The sequence below is a fragment of the Triticum aestivum genome, chromosome 5B (assembly GCF_018294505.1).
Source record: "Triticum aestivum cultivar Chinese Spring chromosome 5B, IWGSC CS RefSeq v2.1, whole genome shotgun sequence".
In the NCBI taxonomy this organism is placed as follows: Eukaryota; Viridiplantae; Streptophyta; class Magnoliopsida; order Poales; family Poaceae; genus Triticum; species Triticum aestivum.
The window spans coordinates 689,164,129-689,183,825 of NC_057807.1; the positions used below are offsets into that span (position 1 = coordinate 689,164,129).

Consider the following 19,697-nt stretch of genomic DNA (forward strand, 5'->3'; position numbering starts at 1 on the left):
CTCTAACGTGGCCTGTACAGCTGGAATATGAAAATTGATGCGGATTAGGATAGCAGGTGCCCCTAGCTCTGAACGCAAGTCAAACTAATACAAGGGACAAACCTGATATCTGCTCGTTGTATTTATTTATTTTGAAAAGGATGATGGACCCATGGAGGTTTCTTGTGGGCAAAGGACGTGACAATGAGAAGTTCCTTCTGCTCGAATCATCATGTTTTTTTTATGGACAAAGTGCACGACTATGCCTCTGCAAGATATTTTTCAGGATTTTTCTTATTATTATTATTTTTCCAAAAAAGAGGTTGGAACATCCGGCCTCTGCATCATTTTGATACACACATCCATCTATATTAAAGTTGATGCAAGGCAATGAAACATTTGTCAGTATGATAAGGCTTTGCTCATTCGAAAAACGCTTCGAATAAGGATTACTCATGTAGTTTATGTAATACCAAATCACAACTATCAGAGTAAGTGACTTTGAAAATAAATCTGGTAGTGATATAGTAGCTCCATGCACTCATATATATAAAGCACATATCAACACCTTAACTCTTCCTTCTACAAGACTATACTCCCTCCCTCCGTTTCAAAATATAATGTTAATCATTAAAAGAAGTTAACCTTTCTATGTTTGATCAAGTTTATAGAAAGATATCAACATCTACATCAGTAAGTCACGGAGAATTTGGATAGATAGACCTAATACCTGATTTGTTGCATTTACCTGTCATATAAAATCACAATTATTATTAGTAAGTGACTTTGAAAACAAACGCAGTAGCAATAATAATTCCATGCATCCATATCAACCACATAACAACACCTTCAACAATTCTTCTGTAATATGCACAAAACTATATTATAGCACCACCGTACAGTAGGATTTACTATATGAACACATAAAACATAAAGGAAAACATGCATGCATATACATGCACAGACGAACAGAAAATGAAACACACTAGGTCTGTGCAGTTGCTAGTTCGTTGTGACGGCGACGCCTCTCATGGGAGAGCTGCTTTGCAAACTTGGCTAGTTGCTCCGCGTTGGTACCCTCATCGGGTACCTCCACATTCCGGCCTGTCTCTAGGTCCACCTGAGATACCTTCTTTCCGAGAAGCTCATTCCCAATCTCCACCAGCTTATCCAAGTTAGCTTTGGAGCAGTCGTCGATCGAGCCCGCGCTTCCGCTCAGTTGATCATACTGCATTTGTATGTACAACAACCATTCATTAATCACCGTAACAGATAATTGTTGTGTACATCAATTGATGCAGAGGCCGGGGGTACTCTCTTTTAATTACCACAATAGGCCACTCATTGTTATGTTTTCCTTTTTGGGTATAATAGGTAGGTCGGTAGGTACCTGGATACGCAGGTATTGATGGGAGGAGCCGAGGGCGGCGGAGAGGACAGAGAGGTGGATGTCGACCATGTCGCCGCTAGCTGCATTGAACATGTCGAGGATCGGGACGGTGCCGCCCTTGAGGATCCAGTTCAGGATGCCCCACTTGGCGGTGTCCTTAGCACTATACTTGCCTTTTGGATTCGAAGACGTCCCGCAGCCGATGGAGATGACCATGTATGACTTCCCGAGCAAGTCACCGTTCCCAGCCACGATGATGTCCTCCGCCACATGGCTCATCGCGCATAGTGTCTACATTAGTCATGCACGTGAGATATCGAGTCAGTTGGGCCTGCCAGACGACCAATTGTGAGTTGCGTGTACTGGTGAACTTAAGTAGTTACAGGGTTGTTGGCGGCCACGCCACCGTCGATGAGGTTGAAGGCCCTTGTGCCGCCCTTGCCGTCTTCGGTCTCAAAGTAATGCGCCGGGAAGAAGGTGGGTGCGGCGGAGGTCCCGATGGCGATGTCTGACAGGAGCGCGTTCTTTGCTGGCTGGTTCTTCAACTGATCAATCATGCATGCACATATGATTATTTGATTGCTTGTTACTAGGTACATAGGCAGTACCATACCATGTATGCATCACATGGGTACCTGGAAGCTGGAGAAGATGGTGGGTTGCAAGTGGGCGATATCGAAGGCCGGGATCACCACGCTGGTGAGAGCTCCGTCCAGCTTCGTTTCGCCGAGGTGCCGACGGAGGAGCGACTGAAGGTACTTGTCGTTGTACTTGGGCCCGGTCACCATCCCCAGAGCTGTGCCGATCTTGGAGAAGATTGAGTCCCTGCACCTTGGCAATTAACTCTCCAAGAATCGATGAAATTACGATGTCGTAAACTAAGGAAATGATGATCCATATGCTGGTATGTGTATAGTGATATACATATGAATGCATGCTTAGTTAGATTGTTTCATGCGTACTTCTGTGGGAAGATTTTGGGCGACTCGTCGATGTAGAACTTTGCCAGATCCTTGGCATCGAACAGCGGCCGTCCATCCTTGTCCGGCGCCGTGAGCATCACCGTCAAGAGGCCACCGGTGCTGGTGCCGGCGACCACGTCGAAGTAATCCGCAATCCTAACATCCGGCCCATCCAGTTTCTACAGGCAACACATTACACATGCAGTGATATATGACAAGATCGATTGATGAACATACGTAAAAGTATCTTACCTGAAGCTCCTTCTCAAGGAAGGCGAGGACGGTGGCCGGGATGATCCCTCTCACGCCGCCGCCATCGATGCTCAGGATGGTCACCAGCTTACTCACCGTGTCACCTCCTGCAGAACTACTACTTGCCATTGATTTGGAGTTTGGTAACACGTACGGCCCAAGCTAGCTACGAAAACTCAAGAACAGAATGTGGCAAACTAAGGATTTGGCTACAAAGAACAAACTTGTTATATAGACAGGTCTGGGACAACTCATAAATTAACTAAGAAGCAACAAATATAAAGTAGCTCCCTCAAGTGCAGGGTGTAATTGCAAATTCTGACATAAAAAGGGACAGAACACAACTAATCCTAATATTATAGTATGACCCCACCCGTTCCTTGTGCTAAAAAACATATCACAAAGTCAGATCCCCTCTACCCCTCTCTCTTTCTCTCTCCCCCAATCCTTTTTAACCTAATCAATTCTTATAGTTGTGCGTTTTGTATCAACTAGGTAGATACATTACCAAGAGCCAATAAAACAATCCTTTTCCTAAAAAGGAGTCACATAATAATTCCTTTCTTCACATGTACTTGTGGGTGCATGAGTTTCATTTTAGAATAGGATTTGGTTGCTCAATGGATGCATACACAAGTATTTCAATCTTTTGTATGAGAAATGCTAAACTAAAATTTTGTTACATTTGCATGTGATTTTGAGAAGAAACATGGGCGCTTCACAGTTCGTAGTGGAAGCTCCCCTTGCAAATTCATTACACGAGAGAGGCCATGTTCGGATGGATAAGATGCCTCAAAAAATGAAGGTCTTTCTTCGGAAGTTGGCAAGTGGTTCCTTTCAACTGCTGGTAGCTGGACAAGAAACCAACGCCGAGTCAAGCCCTGGATACATGTTTATATATATGTCATTATCAGAGGGATGTGCAGACCATGTGCACAACCCTTTGCCTCATTGGTGAACTCTGAGGATCTGGCTCGACATTTTCATAGGCCTATTTTAACTCAAGCCTTTGCACACCACAATGAACTTCAGGAGTTGGTTTTGCAGCATAGTAACCCTCGAGTGCAGGACAAATGGATGTGCAAAGGAAAAAAAAAACAATGGGTGCACCTCCATCACGATGTATAATTGCCTAAAATCCGATGATGATGCCCATTTGATGTTCAAATGGTTATGGAGAAGCACTTGCAGACTTGGGAACAAAATATATTTTTTGGCCACCTCTCCATGACATCAATACCATAAATCTCTTGAAAAGAACATCTATGCACCTCGATTGTCATGAATGTTTTTTTTTTGTAATGAGAGAATTGAAGGAACTTCAATTGATCTCTTGTGGGATTACTCCTTTTCCCAAAAGAATTGAACTAGCACTCTGCCTACCAAGGAAGAGGTACTTCCCTCTATGATGAAGCAATCCTGGCTCACCAAAATCTATCTAACATCATTGTCTTGGACATAATTATCTTGGGCTGCTGGAACATTTGGAATCAAAGGAAATGGTAAGATTATTAGAAGGGAGGCTCAAAGTGTAAATTCATGAAAGTACATGCTCAAGCAAGATCTTACCTCCACATGACCAAGAGCAAATTTCTGGTTACATTAAAGGATTGGGAGCGTACGCATCGATGTTGTTATCAGATACATAAATTCATATTTCATCATTACCCCTAGGGCAGGAATTGGACAATGTTCTTTTGGAATATATTTTCGCGTGTACATATTTGTTACCTGTCTTATATAATTAATGAAAATACCTTAGAACATTTTTTGTACGGTTTGAGGTTTAAAAAAAGAATAGAATACGATATTCTGGCTCGTGTGTGCATGTGCTGTGATAGAAATTCTAAAATTATTTCAAAAGGCTTAAGCAAAGTTTAGTCTCACCTTGTTAAGCCAAGGCAGTTGCTAACCAGTTAAGAGAAATTCTAGCATAGGTGTTCTATCAACCCTAACTCCATAATAATCGCCGACATGACATTTTTGGACAAAACATTTAGTCTAGCAAATTTGTTGTTCCGCGCTTCATCATAGATTTTTAAACGCACTGCAAAAACCTCCCTACAGCCTCCATATTGGAGGTTGGAGAGGCAATATAGAACTCCCATCGTCAACCAAAATTTTGACGACGAAAACCTTCCAGGACGCGCACACCCTTCTGCCGCAACCCAAATCGACTCGGAACCGCCGTTTTCTATAACCTCTAGTCCCTTGGCTTCCGCCATATGGCACCACGCCGCCGCTGCCCCATTCTAGGACCTACCACACCTCGCCGCAGCCCCGCGCCTGCTTCCCATCATCCGTCCGACCACTGCCATGGCTACACCACAGGAATTGGATGTGGGCATGTATCTATAGCAATTTCTCCCTTCCCCAGCTTATTGAGGAGGTCGACATCATGCGCAGACCGTCTACAACTCCATCTCTTGCGCCGGTCGTGCCACATTTCGCCCGCGAGATTTCAATGTGTTCGACGACTTGCCCCAATGTATATTTGCCCCAAATTTGTTCATATTTACTGATCTAGCTCCTCATAGATCCATTTGGATGGCATAGAAATCAAATTTATGTAGTTCCGTCAATGGAAAGGAATTTTTTCCGATAATTTGTCATCGTCTTTAGGTGACTCCGATAATGATTTGTTGGATAACGAATAGGAGAAGGTTTTTTTATGGTTGCTCAATGGATGATGAGAAAAGGGACATGAAAGCCAATGAACCATTCATCACGCAGCGGAGGAATGTCACTGGTCTGCTAGCTTTTTCTTATTTATAGAAGGTGACCGTGACACTTTGGATGATCAAATACGACACTTGTGATGAGTATCCTTGAATGGCCGAAGATACAATCGTAAATTTCATGTAAGTATATCGCCAGTGTTGTAATAAGGATTGTATAACTAGTTTGGGAGGGCAAGATGAGGATTTTAGCATCTAGTGAAAAAATAGACTGGCTTGGGATGGTTGAGAACATTGACTGTCTACATTGGAGGTGGAAATATTGCTTTGTAGCATGCCATGGCATCACCTGCCATTGCTATGATTGTACTATTATTTTGGAAGCATTTACTCCGAGGATTTGACATTGCTACTTTGGCTTGCCTACCTCTTACAGTGACATCAATGTCTCACGGAGTTCTCATCTTTTTGCTAGTCTAGCATGTGGTGATGCTCCGTCATGCAACTTCAAAGTGAATGGTCGTGAGTATTACCAAGGGTACTATAAAGCCAATGACATATATCTAGGTCAACATTTGTGAAGAAAATTTCAATCCTCGAGGTAAGAAAAATAAGCAATTCACAAAGTGTCAGGAAGCATCAAAAAGGACATTGAGAGACTATTTGAAGTGTTACAAGCTCAGGTTTCAATATGTGATGCGACCTAGCCCTTTAGTCCGGTTGAATTCATCCTGTAAGGATGATTGCGTCGATGTCGTAGTTGTGGCCGTTGTGAAACTCATGGCCGACGACGATTCCGTCCACCCCCGGTAGCCTCGAGACCACCATTGGATGCAAGTCGAGCCCATCTAGCTGTATAACCCACCCGTGCATCCAGACGATGCCTATACCGCTTTATGGCGAGTCACCACTACGATTTGATGTCGCCGGCGACTAAACACTGGCCTAACCGTCTATTAGGGGTTAAGAACCCTGCTAATTACCTCCTAGTGTATGACAGGTGGGTCCCATCTTCCAATTAAATCAGTTTAACCCTTTGGCTTAGGATTAGTATTAATCCATTGGCCCCACTTGTCATTTTACTGTTTAGAATAAGCTTTGACCGGCCCTCCATGTATGTGACTGTGTCTAGCTATGTGGCGAGTAACAAAAATATTTATGTGATTTTAGTAAATCAGAAAATAATTTATAAATATCAGAAAATGCTATAAATTTTGAAAATCCATAGAAATTAAACCGCGGAGAGGCTAAAGGTGACAATAAGAGGCTTCATCATCCTGCTCTTTTTTTTAATAAACATAAATGGGCAAATATCATGACTTATTGTATGATAAATCGTGCACTCAGAGTCCAGCCCATAAGTATTCCGGTGCCTTGTATTTTATTCTAAGAGAGCAAACCTCATATTTCATAATTACTAGTGTGATTTGTCTCAAAAAAAAATTACTAGTGTGCTCTCGACATCACCCTGATAATATATAAATATTCTTACTTGACTCTGCGCTGGTTTCTTATCCATCTACAAAACAGTTGAAAGGAACTCCTTATCTTCTTTTTGTTTGACTATTTTCCTGGCATCGCTATGATTTGGGATTTTACAAGAAAAAAAAAGACATGGAAGTAATTTTTAAAGCAAGCAACCAAGTTTTGATATCACCGATGCCACAATCTTGTTATGCTGGTATACAACACCTTACAATACTGTATGCACTCCAAGACGACGCTGGACTACATACAATGATTTGCACTCCGATGCTGGCATGATGAGCAATCGTACCATCTATCTTAAACTTAAAACGTGACAGATGGCTAGCTGATTTAGGTGTCACGCAAAGATTGGATCAATCAAACATTGCCATACCTATAGCAGTCCTCATTATATAATTATTTATTTAACTACTCTTTTTTTTTTTGAAAAAGGAAGCATTTTATGGATTCCTCATAATGTATCTATCTAGTTCATACAGAGACAATACAGTTCGAATTCCTATGAGTGTGCATTTTGACTCCCGGGTTCCCTAGAGCTTGAAATTTCAAAAATTATATTGTAGTTTGCAAAAAATGATAAGAATATACGTTTTGAACTGTATTGTCTCTGTATCATATAAAGTGCGTGTTTGAAAATTTGCATGTTAAAATACGTTTTGATGTGAACCACGCAAAAAGAACCCTTTTATAGTGAGCAGTGCAAGTCCTAGACCATGATTTTCCTTAAACGTATTCCATCATGAAACTTTATGAACATGCAATATACTCCCTCCGTTCCTAAATATAAGTCTTTTAAGAGATTTCACTATTAACTACATAGGGAGCAAAATGAGTGAATCTACACTCTAAAATATGTCTATATACATCCATATGTAGTTTGTAGTGGAATCTTTCAAAAGACTTATATTTAGGAACGGAGGGACTACATCACTATATACATGCATGTGTGCCTTTTCAGAATTTTCTGAAATATCGAAATCTGATTTTTGAGTTTTTCTGAATTCGGGCTCCATGGAGCTGGGATCCAAAAGCAATTTCCAAACACCCAGCCTCTAACTACATCCATGTTCACGACAATAAGGATTGCCGACATGTCTTCAACTCAATTGTATTAAAAAGGATCGGAGAGAGAAAGGATCTGAGTTTGTAATATTCTTTTGTGCACAAGGAACTAGTGGGGTCATATACTACACTATTATGAATTCTGGATTAGCTGGTTTTGTCCCTTTTGACGTCTGACTTTGTAGTTAACCCCTGCAGTTGAGGGAGCCAACTAGTGGTGTTGCTTCTTAATTAGTAATTTATGCGAACTCGTTGTTTCAGACGTTGTCTACATAACAAGTTCATCCTTTCTAAGAAATCCATATTCTCTGCCACCTTCTGTTCTTGAGCTTTCGTAGCAAGCTTGGGCTCGTGTTAGCAAACTCCAAACTGATGGCCGGTGGTAGTTCTGCTGCAGAAGGTGACAAGGCGAAGGTGGTGACCATCCTGAGCATCGACGGCGGCGGCGTGAGAGGGATCATCCCGGCCACCGTCCTCGCCTTCCTCGAAAAGGAGCTCCAGGTAAGAGACTTTGATATATACGTTCATCATCTATCTTGTCATCAAGTATATGTATACGCAATACACATGCTTGTGAATGGAGTATAGGAGTATATCACCGCATGAGTTGTGTGTAGAAACTGGACGGGCCGGATGCTAGGATCGCGGACTACTTCGATGTCGTCGCCGGCACGAGCACGGGCGGCCTCTTGACGGTGATGCTCGCGGCGCCGGACAAGGATGGGCGGCCGCTGTTCGACGCCAAGGATCTGGCCAAGTTCTACATCGACGAGTCGCCCAAGATCTTCCCTCAGAAGTAACTCACCAACTGAGATGCATGCATACTTTGTATATGTCGTCCATTTCTTTGCTACACGCAAGTTCAACGTCGATTGTCATCTGGATTATTGCGTGGGAAGCTGCAGGGGCTCCATCTTCTCCAAGATCGGCTCGGCTCTGGCTCTGGCGACGGGGCCCAAGTACGACGGCAAGTACCTCCATTCGCTGCTCCGTCAGCACCTCGGCGACACCAAGCTGGACGGGGCTCTGACCCATGTGGTCATCCCGGCATTCGATATCGCGTACCTGCAACCCACCATCTTCTCCAGCTTCCAGGTATCCATCCATGTGGTGCATGCACATGGTGAACTACCTAGTAGTAGTAGTTAAGTAATTGACTAAGCTGCTTGTGTGCATGATTGATCAGTTGGAGAACCAGCCCGCCAAGAACGCGCTCCTGTCGGACATCGCCATCGGCACCTCCGCCGCACCCACCTTCTTCCCGGCGCACTACTTCGAGACCAACGACGGCAAGGGCGGCACGAGGGCCTTCAACCTCATCGACGGCGCCGTGGCCGCCAACAACCCTGTATGTTACCAACTAACTAATTGACCTCGCTGCCGCATTCACAAATCACAATACGTATACACAATAATCTCACTCATGGACTGCATATGTATGTATGCTGCAGACTCTATTGGCGATGAACCAGGTGGCGGAGCACATGGTCCTCGCCGGGCAGCAGCCGGCGGGCAAGTCATACATAGTCATCTCCATCGGCTGTGGGACATCATCGCTCCCAAAACTCAAGTACAGCGCCAAGGATGCCGCCAAGTGGGGCATCTTGAGCTGGCTCATCAAGGACGGCTCCGTCCCCATCCTCGACATGTTCAACGCCGGTAGCGCCGACATGGTCGACTTCCACCTCTCCGTCCTCTCCGCCGTCCTCGGCTCCTCCCACCAGTACCTGCGCATCCAGGTGCTTGCACACCTACCCTATTACTATTGGTAGTATTATATATACTACTATTACACCAAAAACATAAAAAGAGGATAGTCCTTATTTTCGGCATCGATTGATACATGTAGCCATCCATCATCTGTTGTAGTAATGACTCAACCGATGACTCAATGATCCATTGTATGCAAGTGCAGTATGATAAACTGAGCGGGAGCGCCGGCTCGATCGACGACTGCTCCAAGGCCAACTTGGATAAGTTGGTGAAGATTGGTGAAGAGCTGCTCAGCGAGAAGGTGTCCGGGGTGGACCTGGAGACCGGCCGGAATGTGGAGGTGCCCGGCGGGGGCACCAACGCGGAGGAGCTAGCCAAGTATGCAAGGCAGCTCTCCGACGAGCGGCGCAGACGCCGCAACAATTAATATCTGCCTGCTCGAACCAAACTAGCAATTGCATGCTAGTTAATGTGTGTGTTTAAGTTCACTTTTACGTTCAGTTTGGGAGTTCAATCTATTTGATTTATGTCGTCGTTTGTAAATTCTATGGTGCTGTTGTAATAGTCTTGTGCAAAAATCATTGGCACAAATAATATCTATTATGATATTAATATGTGGTTTATGTGACGTGGAAATGATATCATGTTAACTATGGTGCTGTTGTAATAGATTTGTTTTCAAAAGTCACCTAATGATAATTGTGATTTTGCGTTACATATATAAACCATGTTAACTGAAGTTTCATGGCCATTGTTAGAGTCGTATATCACGAACCAGAAATGCTATTTCTACCTAATATTTTTACGAAATTTCTACGCACAAATAAGGTGGAGCTCTGGGCTGCAACCACCTCAGCACAGAGTGAGTCTGATGCTGCTCTAATACACTGCATGGTTTTTCCTACCTTGGACACGGTATGAGGTGTCAACCCTCAACACCGATGCTACCCGTGCACATAATTCACGCTCTATACAGGTTCTAAACCTCTTAATATACTTGCCTTTTATGCACTAGTTCGCTCAAGAATCCTTGATCATTCACTTTTGAGTCGTACGTATCGGTGTATGTAACGTCTCCGTTCTGGTTTGTATGGTTGCGACTCGCGAGTATCCATAAATTGTCAATTTAATCAACGTGTTACAAGTTATATGTTATAACAGCATACCATGAGAATTTTTTTTGTATATGAATTCAATGGTATGATTTTTAGGACATATATTTCATATTGCGTTAGCAAAATTGACAGTCCACGGATGTATTATAAACAGGTGAAAGAGCAACTTGTAAGCCGAAGAGGCTTCCCAATGACATAAGCAAGGATAATGTTTGCATGCCAGAGGGACACATGCTATCCTTATCCACATCGATCTTCATACTATTCCAGCTGTACATGTCCTGGAGAGGAATCAATACGTGCACCCATATGCAAATAGTGTCAGTTAGTAGTAGTTGACCCGTTACTTTTCCATCCACTATATATCTGGACATCAATACTTAACAGGTAAAATATTTTCGTCTTACTCAACGAGTATGTTTACTATCAACGCGTGAAAAATTATTGTCTTACTCAATATGACCATAGAATTGGCATCACTAGATCTGTTTTCAAAAGTCACTTTGTGATTCTACATTGCATATAAAAACCATGTTAATCAAAGTAATTCATGGTCAAAGCTTGTACCCATTCAACCTCCTCACGCGACTGCCCAGACTATTAAAATTTGTTCGCCTCCCATCTGTGTCATTGCCACACTAGTAGAAAAAGGGTCAAATGTGAAGCACAATAGTGCCGGTTGGAATTTCAGCCGGCACTAATGTGTACACTAGTGCCGGTTCGTGGCGGCGATCAATAGCACCGGTTCGTGGCGAATCTTTAGTACCGGTTCATGCCACGAACCGGTACTAAAGAGGCTGTGTCAGCCTGCGGTCAGGCTATGGCCCCACCACCACCATTTAGTGCCGGTTCGTACCACGAACCGGTACTAATGAGGTTACGGCAAGCTGTTTTTTAGTCCCACCTCGCGAAGTGAGAGGGACTAGGAGCGGTTTATAAGCCCTGAGTGTAGAGACGATGAAGAAGAGGCTCAATCCTCACGTTGCTTAGCTTCAAGCCTTCAGGAATACGGTAGACTGCATGGAGCTATGCGCAGTGCAGTTTACACTATTCCGAAAGGCTTGAAGCAAATTAACGAGCATTGCACCTCTTTTTTATTTTTAATAACTTATTACAACTCCGGATTTCTTCTGTTATGGCAAAAACTAATTGCACGTTGACATTTCTTTTTTTTAAGTTATAACTCTAGACTTTGACCATCAAGTTTTGCAGAAAAGAAAAAATAGCAGAAAAGAAAAAATAGCAGAAAAGAAGAAAAACTATAGCTGAAAAGAAAAAAACAAAATAAAAAAACTACTCAGAAATAAATAGAAGAAAATAAATATAGCAGAAAAGAAAAAACTACTCAGAAATAAATAGAAAAAAAAATAAAGCAGAAAAGAAAAAAAATATTTGCTATTTTTCAATCGTCTACAAAATGACCATGAAATTAAAAATCACTACAAAATGAACTCTGAAAATGTTAAATTTTGGCAAACTAGATGAAAAACTACTCACAAATAAATAGAAGAAAATAAATATAACAGAAAAGAAAAAACTATACAAAAAACTACGCAGAAATAAGAAGAAGGAGAAGAAGAATAAGAAGAGGAAGAAGGAGGAAGAAGAAGGAGAAGAGGAAGAAGAAGAAGAAGAAGAAGAAGAAGAGGAAGAAGAAGAAGAGGAAGGTGGCAGCGCACGGCCATTAGTACCGTTTGGTGGCTCCAACCGGTACTAATGTGTTGCCCTTTAGTACCGGTTGGAGCCACCAACCGGTACTAAAGGCCCAGTTTCCTGCTGCTTGGGCTGGCCAAAATTGGCCTTTAGTACCGGTTGGTGGCTCCAACCGGTATTAAAGGCTCCCCCTATATATATGACACTTACGAAAAATCAGTTATCTCGTCGCCGCTTCGTTCCACTTCTCGCGTGAGAGAGTCTCGATCTTGACGCCGACGTCGACGCCGCCGTGCCGCCGTGCCGTCGCCCTCGCTACCCCCGACGCCCGTCATCGTCGTCGCCGCGCGCCCCCGCCGCCCGTCGTCGTCGCCGCCCCCGCCGCGCCCGTCTCGTCACCATCCCCGGCCGCCGCCGCCCGTCTCGTCGCCGTCCCCGGCCCCTGCCGCCCGTCAACGCTGCCCCCGCCACCCGTACGCGCCCGGCCCACTCCATACACACACACACGCATACACACACACACACACACACACACACACACACACATACACACACTACACACACACACACATACACAGAGACACACACAAACACACACACACACACACACACACACACACCACACGTACACTACACATGTACGTACACACACACACGTACTACACACACACATATATTTTTACTTATTTTCTGTTTTCTATAATGTTTAGATGAATTAGAACTATCTAGTTTATTTTTAGAATGTTAGAAATGTTATCATCGATGAATTAGAAATATGTTAATGTTTAGTTGAACTAGTTGAATTAATATATAGAACCAACTAGTTTATTTTTAGTAAATGCTTAGTTGAACTAATTGAATTAATATAACTAATTTATTTTTAGTAAATGCTTAGTTGAACTAGTTGAATTAATATATATAACTAGTTTATTTTTAGTAAATGCTTAGTTGAACTAGTTGAATTAATATAATAACTAGTTTATTTTTAGTAAATATAATGCTTAGTTGAACTAGTTGAATTAATATATAGAACTAGTTTATTTTTAGTAAATGCTTAGTTGAACTAGTTGAATTAATATATGGAACTAGTTTATTTTTAGTAAATGCTTAATTGAACTAGTTGAATTAATATAACTAGTTTATTTTTAGTAAATGCTTAATTGAACTAGTTGAATTAATATATAGAACTAGTTTATTTTTAGTAAATGCTTACTTTGAACTAGTTGAATTAATATAACTAGTTTATTTTTAGTAAATGTTTAGTTGAACTAGTTGAATTAATATATAGAACTAGTTTATTTTTAGTAAATGGTTAGTTGAACTAATTGAATTAATATAACTAGTTTATTTTTAGTAAATGCTTAGTTGAATTAATAGAAGTAGTTGAATTAATTGAATTAGTAAGTTTTTAATGTTTCGCCTAATATGAACATAGGAAATGTCGTCTGACGACGGAAAAAATTTCATTATGTGCGAATACTGTGAAGACCAGCGCGGCCAATGCGACTGAAATTTCCTTGTTGATGGTAGGCGATTCAGCATCAAGCTGGATGAGACTTTCGAATTCGATACAGTAAGTCACAACGACAAGTCTGTTTTCGTAATTAAGCATGACTTATATATGCTTCATTTGCTTGACTTATAATTTTTAATTTTCACTATTCTACTAGCGCATCCCCTGCCATGCAAGCATGATGGTTATACTTTCAACGTCAAAGTATACAATGCACACATGATATTCGTCCGGAAGATGATATTGAAGGTAATAGAGACATATGGGTCGATGTGCAGACGCCTCCAGTTCTACCATTATGTGAGTTCTTCTCAACTATATTTTTGTCTTTGATATTGCTTATTTAAAAATAACTGACAACTAATTTCTATTGACAGCTTATCTCCATTCAACCAAACATGTCCGGCGCTTGGTAGACAGGACCTACTACTATCCCGGCGCTGAACTAAACTGCGAGGAGATAAGTCATTATGTTTCATGACTTGAGGATCTTCATACTGTCAAGACAAATTTTCTTCCTGCACTTATAAATGTTAGTACTCAAAACGTGCGACCAATAGTGATGGTATTGAACTACGGTCATATCTATTTAGGAATGATGGTAAGATATTTACTATTTGTCCTCAGTGCATATTTTTCATACATATTTTTTTGCTAAACTTTCATTGCTAAGTATATTAATTAAGTACTATACAATGTTCTTCAACAGGGACTTCCGATGACAGTTGTGCCTCAGGGGATCGAGGCTAAAGGTCAGATGTCAATTGTTAGCTTACGGCCAAGATATCCTGCATTGCACATGAATGCATTCAGGATTTCTAGAAGCGATGAATGCTTAATAGTGAAAGATTGGAGGAAAATTGTTAATGATCGCAGAGAAGTACTAGGGGGCAGCAATGAGAAGCGCAGCCCATGATTAGGAGACAGGTTCATCGGCATGCTCCAGTATGATCAATCAGGAGAGCTATACATGTTCTATGCTATTTTACCAGAGAGAGAGTAGCTAGCAGGAGTGATTTAGCTAGTTCTTCATGCTGCTCTTAATTAGTACTTGTCCTTTCATGTCCGTGTTCTTCGTTCTGAACTTAGGTGATTTGCTTTTGTGGTGTTATATATGAACGCTTATAATATCATGACAATCATGTTGAACTCGATGATTGGTTCTACTAGAAATTCTATTAAAATGTGTAGTATCATAAAATACCAGCAAACGAAAAAGACTTAAAATGGAAACACAAAATTAAATGAAAAAGAAATCATAAAACTAAAAAAAAACATTATAGTACCGGTTGGTCTTACCAACCGGTACTAAAGGGCTCCAGGCCCCCGGAGCTGGCTCGTGCCACGTGGTTTCCCTTTAGCACCGGTTCGTGCTGAACCGGTACTAAAGGGGGGGGGGCTTTAGTGACCACAATTTAGTGCCGGTTATGTAACCGGCACTAAAGGGCCTTATGAACCGGTGCTATTGCCCGGTTCTGCACTAGTGCCAGTCCGCCTCATCTTCGGTGGCCTTAGGGCCATGCAGGCGTGGTGGATCTTGGCCCTTACCAGCAGGAGGATTCCTATTCTATTTTTAGGTGGTTTTTGAGATCGATAAGGATTTGTGTTGTGGCTGCTTGAAGATGGTATAAGGTCTTCCCAGCCTAGACCCCATCCCGGCAGTGCATCTAGCATTGTCGGAGGGCATGTGAAGGTGTGTCTCTTACAGATGACGTGGAATTCAGCGGATCTCCATGCATCCAGGCTTCGTTCGTGTGTCTATAGGTTGGATCCTTCAGATCGATGCTTCTCTTCATCGGCGACGATTGGTGTTCGGGTGCGGTGGTCCTAACGGGTCTTAGTATGACAACTTCTCAACTATCTACTACAATATTGTCCAGCTTCAGTGAGGGAGGGGCGACGGCTGCAGCATGCCTTCGGCTTGCTCCAATGGTTGTATGTGTCGGTAGGTGGTCTATAGACCTAGATGTAATTTTGTTGTTTTTGGTGTTCCGTATACTTCCGTGACAAGTGATGAATAAATTGAAAGCTTTCCCGCAAAGCAAGTGTTGTTGAGTCAACAAAATCTGGTACACCCAGAGAATATGAACTATTAAATAATTAGTTTTTGGCTCAGCACAAACAAAAGGAATTGGTGTTTGGGGAGATATTGTGAATTGTTTATTAGCCAGTGAGACCCCATCTGATTTGAAGAGAGGCACTACTGCAAGATTCTTACTAGCCTAGAAATGGTATGAGGTGTCAATCCTTGACATCGCTATCAGACCACTGCCACACATTTTCTTTTACAAAAGTTGGATGACCCCGACCTCTTCATCTGGAGATGCATGCAGCCATTTTATTGATTATTCTTAAGGATCGCTGCCACACATAGTTGATGCACTAAGCCGGATATAAATCTCTTATCACTTTTGACGCACTAGCTCCGCTCAAGAATCCTTGAAGACCCAATTTGAGCTGCACGTATTGTTGTATACTCCCCCCTTACTTGGCTAGGGGGAACACCCCTCGCGCTTCAATACCCGTCTCTTTATAGTATTGTTCAACGACGAGACACTTACGTTGCAACAATACTTCAGTCCATCCCCCTTAATATTCAATTCAGGAGGACGCTAGCCGGAAATCATTGGGAAGCTTGGCTCCATTTAGTGAGTAGACTGATGGAGATTCAGCTGTCTCAACAGCCCGATCAGTTGCGCTGGAAGCTTACTAGGACTGGAGAGTTTACAGTTAAATCAATGTATCTCGATGTTATTAATTCTAACTTCATTCCTAGTTCCAAATATGTTTGCAAAGTCAACGTTTCTTTGAAAATTAAAGTGTTTATGTGGTTTGTACATAAACAAGTCATTTTAACTACGGACAATCTGGCAAAGCGTAACTGGACAAGACCTACTAGATGTAGTTTTTGTGATCGGGATAAAACTATCAAACACCTTTTTCTTGACAGCCCATTGGCAAAGGTTCTATGGCGGACGGTACACATAGCCTTTAACATTACTCCTTCGATTATGTCAGTACGTTAATTGGGACGTGGTTTAACGGTATAGAGTCCGAAACAGCGAGACACATTCGCATAGGAGTATGTTCTTTATTGTGGACAGTCTGGAACTGCAGAAATGATTTGGTTTTTAACAGAACAACAAATATTCATTTTTTGCAGGTCATCTTCTGAGCCACTGCGTTGACCCGTATGTGGTCGCTACTCACTCCGACGGAGGCCGGGGAGCGTTTGGTTACTGGATCTATCCAGTGGGAGATGGTAGCACGGGATATTTTCAACCGGTTTGGATGGCGGTCATGTAATAGGATAGGCAATTAGTTTCCCTATCTTTTTTATGCCAGCCGGTTGTGGCTTTATGGCTACTTTTTATTGGCTCGATGTGAGCTTTTCTTTCCTTTCGTTCAGACTTTAAGACCTTTGTTAAACCTATTTGCTATTTTATTAAGTTGGTGGTATGCATCATTCTGATGCAGAGGCCGGGGAGACCCCCCCCCCCCCCCCCTTCGAAAAAAAATCTCCACATCATCAATTTGACTAACATAATGACAAATATATAATAGAAGTAATATATTAGAAAATTCTTTGAATACAAATTCAATGATATACTGTTGAAGAATATAACACATGTTTTGTTTACGATTGAGAAAAATAGAAATATGTGCGTACCTTATTATAAACCAAAAGAGAAAGAGTAACTTCTAGGTCGAGGAGACGTACGTCGTAATCACATAAGCAGGGATAATGTTTGACCTGTCGTATTTGTTCGGCATGCGTGTAGAGGACACCTGCTATGTTAAATCCACATCGATGTTCCTTCCAGCTATATGCCATGCTGTGGAAATAAGACGTGCACGTAAGTTAGTTGGCCAGTTACTTTTGCATGCCCTGTATATCTGGACAAAGCACAGCTATCAATATTATACTCGTGAAACATTGGTGTCTTGCTCAACCTGACAATCATGGTTAACCTTTCTTGCTACAAATAGCGTCATTGATATTGACTGGTCTACCACGTGGAAAGCTACTTAGGAATTTTATATCGGTTGCTTTGAACTGGTATACACCAGGACAGTAGATAAGATGGTGTGGCTCAGATATTTTAGTAGAGAAGTCACAGATGTTCTAAGAGGAGTAAGTTGCATACACATCACATGCACATATGGACTTGTACATATTTGAATATTTCCATAGACAATCATGTACATATTCATCGCCAAAATAAATGTAGATGTGTGTTTAGCTTGTTGTCACCGAGCACTTGCAACCTTCATAAGTTAGAATCCCCGGTAGGATGTCTTTCGAAAAGGAGGATAACCCCCGGCCTCTACATCGAGTGAGGGACACAACCATCTTTATTACATTATTCAATAGAGTCTAACAAAATAAATACATGAATCAACTCAAAGTCACCTTCCAGACAATCTATATATGTCGCTACACACGGTGAGCTGAGAGCACCAGCCGGTCTAGTAGACCTTCGGCGTGCATCGCATGCGCACACTCTAGAATCCGCCATCGGCATCTTCTCTCGTCCCAACTTCAGGAGAGATCAACACCTTGACCTTGCCAGGCCTAACTACCGTCGACATCACCATGACGCCAGACAATGCGGCGTCCTTGCGCGCGTCCATCAACACACGTCCAACGCCGAGAGCCCGTTGCACCACACCGCTGAGACCCACCGTCACCTAGACGGTAAATGTCACACCGCACCACCTAATCCAGCTCACCGTCAACGCCAACCGAACAGTGTCCATCAAATAACTATCCCCCAAGGCGGCGCCTTCAAGAAGGGTATGACGTCGAAGGCGACGTCGCTGCCACCGCCGTTAGGGTTTTCACCCAGAAGGCAACTGTGTGGTGAAGGTAGAAGCAAATCTGACAAATGTCTCCATGGAGAAAAGACGGAACCCACATGCGTCACCGCTACCATGGCTGACCAGTGCCGGCTAGGGATTTCTTCTAATCTGAATCTCCACCTCCAGCTCTAACCACATCGAGGACCAGCAAACCTCACGTAAGAAATCCATAAGGAGGAGCACAACGCCACCTCCTGGCCCATCATTCCCGACGGAGGGGCCGCCACCGCCATTAGCGAAACCACCGTTTCGGGGCCCTTGCATCGTCGATCTTAACAACTGAGCCCGGCGTCCCCATGTTGTCACCGCATCGCTGCCGGGAGGAGCAGCTACCGGAGGAAGATCTCGCGTTGCCGCGTACAGCCCCTCCAGGAAGCCACGTCACGGCTACAGGACGCGAGATTCCCGCCATCCCCTTCATCGGCAACGCATATGCTTACCCAGCAGCCACCTCTAGGGACATGAAGCGAAGAGGGGAGAATGGAGGAGGGGGGAGGGAGCTAGGATTAGCGCCCCCGGTCGCCCTGGAGGCAACACGAGGAGCACATCTTCTATTTCGTGAGGAGCGCTTCTTCTGTTTCCTCAAGCATGTAATGTGGACTGAAAACATGGTTCAATCCCCAGTAGGACATGCATAACCTTTAGATTTCGTTGACATTTCAGTAATTTGATAGTCATTCAACAACGACATAAAGAAAACACAAGTTATATCCATCTACAACAAAGCAAAACACAAGTGAAAGAAAAACAAGTTATACGATAAGCTAGAATAAATGATTGATCAGCCATCGACGACAAAGGAAAAAAACAAGTAGTATGATATGCTGGAATAAGTGCTTGATCACAATACCAAGTTTCTAAAAGCTTGATGCTCTTAGCATTTCGACACCCTTTCTTCGTCCTTTCATCTTTGGTTCTTGTACCATTGGCACCGCTTCTTCAGGTTGTGTCACGGGTGCTAGGGGTCATCCTGCTGGTGTTTATGCTATCTAGTAGTTGTACCCTATAATCCCACATATCAATATACAC

The 19,697-nt window shown here is 42.7% G+C and overlaps 2 protein-coding genes across 3 annotated transcripts; one reads left to right on the forward strand and one right to left on the reverse strand.

The window, feature by feature from the left end:
* Window positions 1-827: 827 nt before the first annotated feature.
* Window positions 828-2,815, reverse strand: LOC123117694 (patatin-like protein 2). The gene is made up of 6 exons (XM_044538394.1): window positions 2,584-2,815; window positions 2,332-2,510; window positions 2,005-2,194; window positions 1,753-1,914; window positions 1,370-1,660; window positions 828-1,207 (listed from the first exon to the last, which is right to left on the reverse strand). The coding sequence occupies exons 1-6, from the start codon at window positions 2,710-2,712 to the stop codon at window positions 965-967; spliced, it is 1,194 nt and encodes a 397-aa protein (XP_044394329.1). The 5' UTR covers window positions 2,713-2,815; the 3' UTR covers window positions 828-964.
* A 5,211-nt stretch (window positions 2,816-8,026) lies between these two features.
* LOC123117695 (patatin-like protein 2) lies at window positions 8,027-10,239 on the forward strand. Of its 2 annotated transcripts, none has more exons than XM_044538395.1 (6): window positions 8,027-8,312; window positions 8,429-8,607; window positions 8,711-8,906; window positions 8,998-9,159; window positions 9,263-9,550; window positions 9,727-10,239. In XM_044538395.1, the coding sequence occupies exons 1-6, from the start codon at window positions 8,184-8,186 to the stop codon at window positions 9,949-9,951; spliced, it is 1,179 nt and encodes a 392-aa protein (XP_044394330.1). In that variant the 5' UTR covers window positions 8,027-8,183; the 3' UTR covers window positions 9,952-10,239. The 2 variants fall into 2 exon arrangements, with proteins under 2 accessions (XP_044394330.1, XP_044394331.1); XM_044538396.1 differs by having other exon boundaries at window positions 8,032-8,312; window positions 8,717-8,906.
* Window positions 10,240-19,697: the final 9,458 nt, after the last annotated feature.